Here is a 13,052-nt window from a genome sequence, read left to right as displayed (position 1 = left end):
CCTCTAATCTTTTTTCCTATCCGTACATGTACTTGTATTGGGATATGGGAACATACTACAAATATTTTATAACTTGCTTTTCCCACTTTCCTGACAAATGTAACAGATACAACTTTAAACAGTATTATTTTAAACATCTTCATGGTCTTCTAACTGTACTATGGTACACATTTACTTAACCAGTTCTCTATTGTATACTACATTGTTTCCAGTTATTGATCACTATAAATAATACACTGATATAATCCTTGTGGCTAAATCTTCAAGCATAACCAAGATTACTTCCTTGTAAATTCTTAAAAGATAAAAGATACTTTTTCCTCTTGCCACTCATACTAGGTAATACAACACTGGACAGGTACATAATAATTATATGCTGATTTGAGACACCAGAATAAAGCTGGTACTAGAATCTACTCTGAACATATCCAAGAAAAGGAAAACAAACGTTGGTACTGCTTCTTATTCTCTCAAACTTTAGTACCTTCTCTAAATTACCCGGAAAGGCTTGAAAATGGCTTTACCTAAACCAAAAAGGTGAATATAACAACCTTTTAAAGGCTGCCAGAGCTAGTAAGTTTACCTTAATTTGGAGAAATAAAATCTGTTGTGCCAAAAAAGTAAAAATATAAAGATGACTTTTTCAGAAGACTCTATATTCTTACCTTTTGATGGAACTGGAGAAATCCCAAATCTGTAGAAAGAAAAACAAGCTAAATTTTAGGAAGCTGTTCACACTCCTGGTTTGTATCCGTGTCAAGTGTACATATGGCACTTCTTGCTTGTGATCTCAAGCCTTGCAATCATTAGCTAATTCTAACAACTCCATGAAAGAGGTTCAGTTGACTCTCTTTCTCACCAAGAGTCCAGAGAATTAACTAAAATGTAGCCTTATCAGAACTGGGAGTAACACTCAGTTCCTGTCTTTTTCCTATTACAAAACCCCTGCTTGTTAATAAAACCCAATCTACAGCTACTACATCCAGTCAGTAGACATGTTCTGAACAGAGCCAAGAGAGCCTTTATTTTCAGCAATGCCTCTATTCTACTTAAAATAAACTATACTTAAAACCTACCGCACCCCCTCACCTTAATATTATCACTATCTCAGATCTAAATAGCTGGGAACACTCACCTAGCTGCCCGCGCAGCTTTCTTACTCTCCAAACTCACAGGTACATTGAATCGTTCAGCTCTCTTCTGCATCCTCTAAGGGATAACAGACAAAAGAAAGGGCAGAGAAAAATTCAATTCCTGGTTTCGTTCTTTTAAGAGAAAAGTCACTTAGAGATGTGTATCTTTAGAACATCAGGAGTAATTTCTTAAGGTCTAACTGAGTTATACTGACAATCATAGACGATATCAGGTTGTATCCATCCCAGGGCTTAACTCAACAGCCCTTTCCAGAAAGCAAACACAAAAAGACTATTATTACATCATGTCCTCAAAAACAAAAGAGAAGGAATAAAATAAGACCCACATTCTACATCAAGCCAAGAAGACAAAAGCTGTGTTTAGTTGACCTTTGAAAATGGATCAAAGGAACAGCTTGGTTCCAACACTAGTTGTGTACTCTCTCAGTTAGAAATGAGATACAAAAAAAAAAAAAAAAAACCCAGAAATGAAGCGGCATTGTCCTATGCCATCTCTACTTTAAACATACAAAAAAGCCCACAGATCTTGACTGGAACCCAATTTCAGAGATTCTGATACAGAATCCAGAGAAATTTCTATCTCATCAGCTAGCTAGTAGTAACTGGTGAGTGACATCTTCCCTTTTAACTTTTCATCTCTTTCAAGGTACGATCCTCTCAAACTCTAATCCCAGGTTATAAGCATCTTAAAAAGAGTTACCACTAAGACCAGAATACTATACAAAAGATTAGGGCTTCAAAGGCAACTATGCCAGCCCAAATATATTCCCAAGTGTAGCTGGCGTAAAAATGTATCACTACCTAAATCTGTCAATAGTGATTTTCTGCCTATGAGTAAATATTTTGAAGTGATGACACAGATAGAATAAAGGGTAAGAAACAGAAATATATAGACTGCTCTTCTGAAACAATGACCTACCTCAGTCTGTGGTATTTCAGATGTAATTTTTACCACTTTTTTCTCTGCTGCCCTGGAAAAGAGATTTTTAAAATCAAAAAACTGATATTCTAAAACCGAAACCTTAGAATTGTCTAAGAATTCACCTGAATCATGTTCTCTGTCCCATCTCTCTCTGACACCCTTCAGACCAAAAAAGCATGAAGCCCATCAGATTTTTCAGTTCCTTGTACTGTCATCTATTCATAAAAAAGTTCAAATAACAGACTAAGTTACATTACTATAAGAAAGCAACCAGAAAATAACTGTGGTTAAATACACTGAGCTGAGGGAAATGTTCAAAGGACACTGGAAATCATTTCATTTACTTTTAGGAACTTTAAATGTACTTCTGGACTAATGACTATTCCTCCAACCCTTATTTAAATACCAGCTCTCAATTTTCATCACAATTAATGAGTGCTCTACAAGGTCTGGTTTCCTTCTTTTACAAATCTCTTATATCTCCCATGGGAGCATAGCTCCAGCTGGAAAAGTCAAAGTGCGACAAATAAAAATGCCAAAGGGAGTGGCAAGAAAAAAAGGCTAAGGGAAGTCTGAATTAGGAAAGCACGCTAAGTTACTAGTCAAAAGGTTTAAGAGAAAACAAAAGCGGAGGGACCAGAGGGGCGGGAGACAAAGTTCGGAAGTACCCAGGATAAATGGAAGGGCATTAACCCTCCACCAAACAACTCTCATAAAACTGTGGGTCATAACCAGTCTCATTAAGGTCCCTTGTTTAGAGACATGGGCGGCTTTTGTTCCAATATCCCGGACACTTTTCCCATTTGATGCCCTGAAAGGTAGTAATGGTTTAATGGCATTTTCAGAGGAAGCAATTCTGGAACAGGAACTTACTCTCTGCTCCATCCTTTTGTTGAAGGTCCTTGGACTGACAGATGAGCAATGGGAGCCCCCTGCTGACCATAACTAAGTCCTGCAATATTTAATTGCCCTGGTTTCAGAGGAGGGGTGGGGAAAAAAAAAAAAATCAAACTAGAAACAGAGGTTATCTTTTTGGAGAATATCAAGGGAAGACAAAGTGAGGAGATCTCCTTTTGAATGTTTAAAGGATTTTTTAAAAGAAATTTCTGATTTTTTTCCATTTCCTAATCATCTTTCCTTCCCCAACCCTCTCATTTTCTTCAGGCTGAAAAGGATATGGAAGTTTAATGTTTTATTTGAAGTCCAATGCCATTAAAATAGCAGTCCTCTTCACCAAACCTCAGGCTAATGACTTCCTCCACATTCCCATCAGTACACCTCATGGCAAAAAGGGAACCTGAGAGGACACTTCCTTCAGATCTGTTCCAACTCCCTAAGGTACAATTAAGTTCAAGCAATAAATACACGTCATACTCTGAGACTCAAGTGAAATCTCATCTCTTCACTGAGAAGTTTCTCTCCTATTCACAGTCATACACAAAACATTCTCCAAACTACAGGGACCCCGAATCTTTCTGTACATACTTTAGTCTAACCACTACTATCCCTCTACAAGCAAAAACACAACCTCTCCCACAGAGTCCATTTCCTTGTTCAGAATTCACTGATAAAATTAAAGCCCTCTATAACAAGAAAATATTTTACATATTATAAAGATAACTACAAATTCTCAAACTTCACTGTTTTTAACCTACACTGGCTAATTATATCACTGTATTTACTTCACCTTCCTTCCTGCCCTCAGTTCAGTCACTCAGTTGTGTCCAGCTCTTTGCGACCCCATGAACTGCAGCACGCCAGGCTTCCCTGTCCATCATCAACTCCCAGAGCTTGCTCAAACTCATGTCCATTGAGTCGGCGATGCCATTCAACCATCTTATCCTTTGTCATCCCCTTCTCCTCCTGCTTTAAATCTTTCCCAGCACTAGGGTCTTTTCCAACGAATCAGTTCTTCACATCAGGTGGCCAAAATATTGGAGCTTCAGCTTCAGCATCAATCCTTCCAATTCAGGACTGATTTTCTTCAGGATTGACTGGTTTGATCTTCCTGCAGTCCAAGGGACTCTCAAGTCTTCTCCAACACCACAGTTCAAAAGCATCAATTCTTTGCTCAGTTTTCTTTACAGTCCAACTCTCACATCTACACGACTACCGGAAAAACTATAGCTTTGACTAGACAGACATTTGTCAGCAATGTCTCTTCTTTTTAATATGCTGCAAAGTCTGTCACTGTTTCCACTGTTACCCCATCTACTTGCCATGACGTGATAGGACCAGATGCCATATCTTCATTTTTTGAATACTGAATTTTAAGCCAGTTTTTTCACCCTCCTCTTTCACTTTCACCAAGAGGCTCTTTAGTTCCTCTTCACTCTCTGCCATAAGGGCAGTATCATCTGCATATCTGAGGTTATTGATATTTTTCCTAGTAATCTTGATTCCCGCTTGTGCTTCATCCAGCCCAGCATGTCACATGATGTACTCTGCATATAAAGGGGTGTCAAAATACAGCCTTGATGTACTCCCTTCCCAATTTGGAACCAGTCCATTGTTCTATGTCCAGTTCTAACTGTTGCTTCTCGACCTGCATACAGATTTCTCAGGAGGCAGGGAAGGTGGTCTGGTATTCCCATCTATTGAAGTATTTTCCACAGTTTGTTGTGATCCACACAGTCCAAGACTTTGGCATAGTCAATAAAGCAGTGAAGTGAAGTGAAGTGACGTCGCTCAGTCGTGCCCGACTCTTTGCGACCCCGTGGACTGTAGCTTACAAGGCTCCTCTGTCCATGGAATTTTCCAGGCAAGAGTACTGGAGTGGGTTGCCATTTCCTTCTCCAAGGGATCTTCCCAACCCAGGGATCGAACCCAGGTCTCCCGCATTGCAGGCAGACGCTTTACCGTCTGAGCCACCAGGGATGTTTTTCTGGAATTCTCTTCCTTTTTCCATGACCCAGCGGATGTTGGCAATTTGACCTCTGGTTCCTCTGCCTTTTCTAAATCCAGTTTGAACACATGCAAGTTCTCGGTTCACTGCTGAAGCCTCGCTTGGATAATTTTTCATTATCCTGCTAGTGTGTGAGATGAATCCAGTTGGCCAGTAGTTCGAACATTCTTCAGCATTTCCTTTCTTTGGGACTGGAATGAAAACTGACCTTTTCCAGTCCTGTGGCCACTGCTGAGTTTTCCAAATTTGCTGGCATATTGAGTAGGATCATCTTTTAGGATCTGAAATAGCTCAACTGGAATTTCATCACCTCCACTAGTTTTGTTCATAGTGATGCTTCCTAAGGACCACTTGACTTTGCATTCTAAGATGTTTGGCTCTTGGTGGATGATCATACCATTGTGGTTATCTGGGTCACTGAGATCTTTTCTGTATAGTTCTGTGTATTCTTGCCATCTCTTCTTAGCATCTTCTGCTTCTGTTAGGTCCATACCGTTTCTGTCCTTTATTGTGCCCATTTTCACATGAAATGTTCCCTTGGTATCTCTCATTTTCTTGAAGACATCTCTAGTCTTTCCCATTCTACCGTTTTCCTCTATTTCTTTGCACTGATCATTGATCCTTCTTGCCATGTAAGTTCCCAAAACCTCTCTATTTTAAAGCTAGCCCAGGACTCCCCTGGTGGTCCAGTGGCCAATGCAGGGAACCTGGGTCAGGGAACTAGATCCCACAAGACACAACTAAGAGTCTGTATGCTGCAACTAAGTTCCGGTGCAGCCAAATAAATAATTTTTAAAAAAAGCTTGGAGAATCCCATGGACAGAGGTGACTGGTGGGCTATAGTCCACAGGGTCGCAAAGAGTTGGACACGACTGATAGACTAACACTTTCACGCTCAGGATGGAATTTCTGGCTCCAAGTCACCCTTTGAGGAACTGCCTCATTTTGCACTGTTTTGTGCCCAAAAGCTATCCCATTGGCCATCTTTTCAAGGCATGTTATCTAAACAAAAACCTCCTGTAATGGGCAACAACTAAATGGCTTTAGAAAGCAGTAGTATTTGACAAAATCTAATAGAACACTAAAGGAATATCCTCTCTAATACAGCAAATTCCCTGCTAGAAATGTATCCTTTGGACATACTTGCATAAATTTGAAATTAATTGTATAAGGAGGTATAGTACATGTTTTGCAATTATGAATAATCTAAATATCCATCAACAGGAGGAGACTGGTGAAATTACTATTCACTTTTAGAATGGAGTACTATTAGCTGCCAGAAATAATAAAATTCTAAGTTGTTAACAACTAAATCTACGTGACGGGTTCACAGGGGTCTATATAGTATTCTCTTAACTTTTTTATAAGCTTGTACTATTGTATTAACAAGTTAAAAAAACAGAGACCTACCACTTACTAGGATAATTATCCTCACTTCATATAGCTGATGTGAGGATTAGATGAGAATATATGTAAAACACTTAGAACCTTGCCTACTATATAACTAATTTTTTTTTTTGGCCTTGCCACACAGCATGCAGGAACTTAAGCTCCCCAACCAGAGATCAAACCCATGCCCCTTGTAGTGGAAGCATGGAGTCTTAACCACCAGAATGCCATGGAAGTCTTTACATCTAATAATTAAATAAGGACATTATATGATGATATAGAAAGATCTCCATACGTGGGAAAAAAATCAGGAAACCAACAATATGCATCGTGTATGTACAGAAAAGAAGAGAGAATACAGTGTTACTTGAGACATAATCTCTGCCCCACACACTCCTCCCTTACAAAAGTCCACATATGCAGAAAATCTGCACGATTCTCTACACAGAAAGAGAAGCATCTATCATGGTGATACAATAAGGCTAAGAGAAATAAACTTTTCATGGACTGAAGTCTCTTGGTCCTAATTATTTATTACATAACCCAAAGACAACTTACTTTCCTTCAGTGGGACAATGTAGTTGAAATGAACTAGACTTTTCTAAAAATGTATGATCTAATAAGAAAAGCCAACAAGAATATTTAAGAAGTAAACAGAGTGAAACACTAAAAAATCCAGCACCATCTGCACTGTATTCATTATTAAAAAGGGATAGTTGGGACATCCCTGGTGACACAGTGGATAAGAATCTGCCTGCCAACGCAGGAGACAACAGTTCAAGTCCTGGTCTGGGAAGATTTCACATGCAGCAAAGTAACATGCCACAACTACAAAAGACCAGACACCCTAGAGCTGCAGAGCACAACTACTGAGACCTCGTGCTGCAACTACTAAAGCCCATGCTCCTAGAGCCTACGATCCACAACAAAAGAAACCACTGCAATGAGAAGACCAAGCACTGCAAAAGAAGAGTAGAACTCCCACTCGCCACAACTAGCCAAAGTCTGCACAAAGCAGTGAAGACCCAGCAGTCATAAATAAATTAATATAAATAAACAAAAAAAGGATAGTTACACATCAACAGTTTTTTCAGGAGGTTCTTCCTCTTTGACAGGCAGTTCTAAGGGCTTTGGTTCTTCTTCCTAAAAACAAATGAAACAAGATGGTTAAAATAAATCAAGAGTAAATACCTGTCAAAAGAAAAACATGAGAACTCCGAAATGAACCAGGTTTTTAGAACTTTCATTCCCCCTTTATGAGCCCCTAACAAGTCAGCATTTAAGCCCTCTAATGATTAATGCTCAGCAATGTGACCAAGGCAGTGGCACACTGCCAGGCCAGTGACTAACCTTACTCTCTCCAACTCACCTCTGTTTCATCTCCCAGTACATCTTCTTCATTTGCCTCCTCTTCAGCTAAAGAATATTAAAATATTCAGGTCAAGCCCTGCTATAAAACCATCTTGATCACTGTACTTAGGCTAAAATTATAATCTTTTTGCTTTTCCAAAACAAAATTCAATATGCTCATAAAATTTGCTCCACATGGAGAAGATAAAACTACATATTCTACCTAACATCAATAAGAGGTTGAACGCCAGCTGGACTAAAGAACTAAACAAGATGAGGTCAAACTACAACATTAACAAAAAGCAATGTGGAAGAATTTGGTGAAGAATTTCTTAAAATAAAAAAAAAATTCCCAGAAGCAAAAGCACTATGCAAAAAACCGACTTTTCAAAACTAGGAAAGGACACCACAGAAAAAAAAAATCATGAAGATATTTGTGTATAAAACCAACATGGGAATAGTCACTAGAATACAGAAGAAATGCCTATAAACTAACAAGCAACCAATGAGAATTCCAACAGAAAAATGGGCAAAGGAGAAACCCAAAGAACCATAAGCAAAAGAAATGTTTAAACTTTTTAACAATTGGAAGAATGTAAATTGAAACCACCAACAGATTAGGAAAAATGAGGCCAGAGTGAACCTTCATGTGCTGATAATGAGATTTACAGAGCAATTCAGAGAAACAGTTTGGTAGTATTTAGTCATATTAAGTAAACATTTATGAATAGCTATTTATTAGCAATCCCATCCCTGAGTATATACCCTAAAAGACTCTCACACAAGGATATAAGGAAATATCAAAGTAGTAGTTCAGGAGGCAATACAGAAGTCAGTCACTGAATGAACTAAAGAAAATGTGGTGAATTCTATAAATTATAGAATACAATGCAGGAATTAGAATCAACAGACCAGATGACGACACAGTCACAGTTCACACAAACACATCTTTGGAAAAAAGTGTGAGTACTTAAGAGAAAAAAGTGTGCAATAAAGGTTATGGCCTCATTGCCAACTACATAAAATTACTATAGATCAAACAACACTACATGGTTTACAACCGTAAAGACAAAAAATATGTATCAAGCACATTAGAATTGTTGACTAAGCGAATTTGGACAAAAGAAAAGGGAATAAAAAAATTAAAATTAGAGAGGGATGATAGTATGCTTAAATCAAGTATTTTTATCTGTTTTAAACTGAAATTACAGAATGTCAGAGCTAGAAGGGACCAGAGACTACCTAAGTTTATGGATTTCGAGGGTGGAAACACTGGTCTCACTTCACAGACCAGAACAAACACTCAGCCATGAAAACAGTGGCTGTCCAAAGTTACCTAGTAAATTTCTGGCACAGGAGGAATTCGACTTCGAATCATCCAATTCTCAGTCTAATGATACTTGCTTTACCATACTTCCTTTAAAATAATTAGCTGAAATAAAATTATAACGTCTTTTAAGGGGGAAAGGGGTATTTCATTATAACTACTGTTTTAGATAACAAGAGTTTTCTTGATAGAGTTAATTAAAATCTTACATCATCAAAAACCCAAAGGAAAAAAAGAAATCTTCTGTATGGCAGAGCCTAAAAATTAATCTCCTCACTCACATCACTCTTTGGCTCCACAGGGAACTCACCATGCTCTTCAAGATATGCCTGGAGCCTGTTGATGAGATCTTGTTTTATTCCCTTGGTCTCCAAACCACGAGCAAGACACTCCTGCTTTAGTTCAGCAAGCTGAGAAAAAAGAATAAAGCTTTTCCTTAATTTACAGAATGAACCTGGTGGGGGGAAAAAAAAAGTAACTCTTACAAGAAAGAAAAAGAAAAGAAAGTTCACCCCATAACTACTGCTCTTAATCCCACCAAGCTTTTAGGTCCACAACATGATTCACTTTCCCTCAACAACACTCAATATGCAAGAGGACTTTTCTAACAGATGGTGAAGAATAACCCTGCTTTAGTAAAATTGTTATCTATTCATACATCTATTTATTATATAAATCTTTAGCTGTATCTGAGCGGAGGGTATTTTTTTTCCCCAATTACTATACTAGTTCATACAAGGAAAGAATGAATCTTTAAGTACAATATATAATTATCTAAAAGCAGATTCTCCTTACTATTATCCCAGATTCTTTACTTCAAGCTACTATATACATGCATACAAGCCTGATCACCACAGGATTAGGTAGATATGTTAGCTAGCTTAATGTCAACAATGAATCACTTAAAGGATCTTTGCCAAAATGGAAAAAAATATGTAATGGCATGCCACAGAGTTCTGCTGAAGATTTTTAAATAAGTAATTTGACTAAAGATCTAATAGGCATGCTTACAACTTTGCAGACACCAGGAGAAGAACTGGTAAATTACTGACAGAACTAAAGCTGGGGGTGTCAGGGGGTGTTGCTGGCTCTTCAGGGAAAACAATGATCCAAAATGAAGACTCAATTTAGAAGAAATAAGGTATACCTATAAAGTACTACACTTATATTCAAAACTTTATTAAATTTATTATATTCAAAACATCATTAAAAAAAACAACAACAACAGATGAACAAGATCTGGCCCAACAGGAACTCAAAGGATAAGACCTCAGTCAGGGTTTTAGAAAGATTATAAGCGCAAAAAGGGTTAACTACCTTTTGTACTTTGGTAGTTTGCTACCAAAGTAATTCTAGGTTAAAGGTAACTTCAAAAATAGAATCTATATTAAATAATGTAATAGCCTTACTGGGCTCTTTATTCTCATTTCAAGGCACATAATGACATGCTGATCCAAGGAGAACAACAAAGAAAAAGGAAGGTTTTAAAAATCCTATATGCAGATCAGTGCACAAACAGATATGTGTCCTGGAAAAGACTTTACTAGTTTTGAAGTACAGATCTAAGACCAACCAGTAGAAATTAGAAAGCAGATTCCTATAAAAGAATGTTGTAACTAAGGAACTATGCTGGTCATCTCTAAAAGGCTTTCAACCAAGGAAGCATTTGGAAATGGAGAGGGGAGCTTTTTTTCTGATTGGGTATTCAGTGAGTAGGACAGGTAGGCAGGGAGGGATACAACATGGAAAACTGTTCTGCTCAACCCAACAGCTCCCTCTACTGAGAAACACAGTAGGCCCATTAAAAGCATGGAGCATAACAAAGCGTAACAAGGCATCTGAAGTCAGACTACACCAGGTTCAAACTCCAGCTTTAGCACTTACATCTGTGTAGCCTAGGTGAGTAACGTAACCACTCTGTGCCTCAGTTTCCTATGAAATGGGGATAATGTAACAGTACCTGCAGCATAGGGTTGTTACAAAGATTAAACCAGTAAATATCTGTAAAGCATTTACAATAGTGCTTAGCAGCTAGTAAGTGTTAGAAACTGGTTGAAGAGTTAGACAAGATTAGACAGAATCACTGTTTCTCTGATTTCTGAATTTCACAGATCAATATATTTTTAAATAGGTAGAGAGACAGGGCTGCCAACTTTTTATAGCATTCCAGGTTGCGGACCAACACTTTTGTAAACAAATCAATTACGAGAAAATCGGTCATACATTTGGTATGTAGCAGTGATGTCAAACTGCTATAAAAGTTTCTAAAAGCTTACTTTCTTTTTTTAAATTTATCTCATCATTAACCAGTAACAGTTCATGGATGAGCACTGACCTACAAATAATACAGTGAATAGGACTAATCTAGAATCTAGATTCTAAGTGATCTCTAAGGTCCATTTCTTAAGAATCTAGATCTTTCCCATGGTGGCACTTTATTTTTTTTTCAGTTACTGTGTGTGTATTTAAAGGGTACTGGGTGTTTGTTTATAACACAATACAATTTCTTTACTTTCTGTAACTCCTAATCTTCCTTTTTTCTTCTCCTCCTCTAAGTAACATTAAGGAAAAAGGAATGTAAATATTCAGGCAATTCAAATTTCAACTTTCTAACAGAGCTGTTCCTCCCTTCTCCTTCCTTCCCCAAATTGTGTGTAGATACAGACAGAAGTTTACAAAATCTTTCAGGTAACAGGGAAAGATAGTCAGTGATAGATTCTGCACAGGATGCTGATCTAGCAGACCTGAAGCAGACAGACTGGTACAACTGGCTGTTTAGCATGGACAGCATCCACCACCGCTAACCACTGACCTTGCTACTGCTGTTGAAATCTCAGCCCCCAACTGGCTCTCATTCCCTAACCTCAGGTCTTTGGCTCATTCAGCAGTCTTCTCAGCACCTCCATGTCCCCTTCTCTAGTCAAATGAGAATGTTACATACATTTTTACACACTGTTGCATCACTTTATTATTATATTGTAGGTTCCCCTCCAAAAGGGAAATTGCTGAGTGAAAACAGAATAGCTGAAAATAAAGTCATTTCACACATTTCATTTTGGCACAATTACATTAGTAGTAGAACAAAACCCTTTTAAAACCTCAAATATGGACCTATAATGTCAAATCTTACCCATTTTTATATGCATCTGACTTTAAAATGTTTTAAAAGAATGTATTTAAAAACCAAGATATATTGAGTGAATTGTACAGCATGTGAATTGTGCCTCAATAAGACTATTAAGAAAAAACAATTTATGGAATACTGTATGTAAGATACTAACATTAATGTAAAAAAAAAACATGCATACATATAACAGTCATACAATGTTTATACACAAGATGCCTGGGCAAGAAACAGATAAAACACCAGCTGGATCTCAGAAGAAACCTGAGGACAGGTAGAGGAGAGAAACCTTTTACCATATACCCTTTTTACATCTTTAAAATTGTGAAGTTGAATATGAATTACCTATTCAAAAACTAAATTTGGGACTTCCCTGCTGGTGTTGTGGTTAAAACTCTCAGGTCCCAATGCAGGGGGCCCAGGTTCGATCCCTGGTCAGGGAACTAGATCCCACATGCTGCAACTAAGATCCAGTGCAGCCAAATAAATGAATTAAAAAAAAAAACAACACTAAATTTCCAGTCTCAATCCTAAAATCTTATTTTTCAGTATTAATAAGGCACTTTTCACGCTACCTATCCAACCAGCAGGGTAAGGACTGACTGATCAACTAACGACACAATACATTTAACATTAATCCCCATTCATTGCCCTGTGATTTCTACTAATTTACTCATCTTGAATTTTGATTCAAATATTGTTCACCTGTTATCTCTCTCAACTTGGTTTATAAACCTTCAAGGACAGAAGCATTTTATATAATTTATAACATTTCATATGATAGGAATTAAATTTCAAGTATTAATACATGCCAAACAAAAGGCTGTCTTTTGAACATCATTTCCTCATTTAATCCTCACAACATCTATGTGGTTGATTTT

The 13,052-nt window shown here is 37.6% G+C and overlaps 1 protein-coding gene across 1 annotated transcript in view; it reads right to left on the bottom strand.

Moving 5' to 3' along the window:
• The window catches only part of SARNP (SAP domain containing ribonucleoprotein), a 47,836-nt gene that overhangs the window by 29,226 nt on the left and 5,558 nt on the right, over positions 1-13,052 (bottom strand). Inside the window, exons 2-7 of the mRNA XM_052640236.1 lie at positions 9,358-9,457; positions 7,740-7,786; positions 7,446-7,513; positions 2,074-2,125; positions 1,136-1,209; positions 666-694 (exon numbers count right to left, since the gene is read on the bottom strand). Coding sequence (XP_052496196.1) covers positions 666-694; positions 1,136-1,209; positions 2,074-2,125; positions 7,446-7,513; positions 7,740-7,786; positions 9,358-9,457 — 370 coding nt within the window. The remainder of the gene's footprint in view (positions 1-665; positions 695-1,135; positions 1,210-2,073; positions 2,126-7,445; positions 7,514-7,739; positions 7,787-9,357; positions 9,458-13,052) is intronic.

Source organism: Budorcas taxicolor, chromosome 5 (genome assembly GCF_023091745.1).
Source record: "Budorcas taxicolor isolate Tak-1 chromosome 5, Takin1.1, whole genome shotgun sequence".
Lineage (NCBI taxonomy): Eukaryota > Metazoa > Chordata > Mammalia > Artiodactyla > Bovidae > Budorcas > Budorcas taxicolor.
The sequence above is the reverse complement of the archived record's forward strand: the minus strand, read 5'-3'. Positions and strand labels throughout refer to the sequence as shown.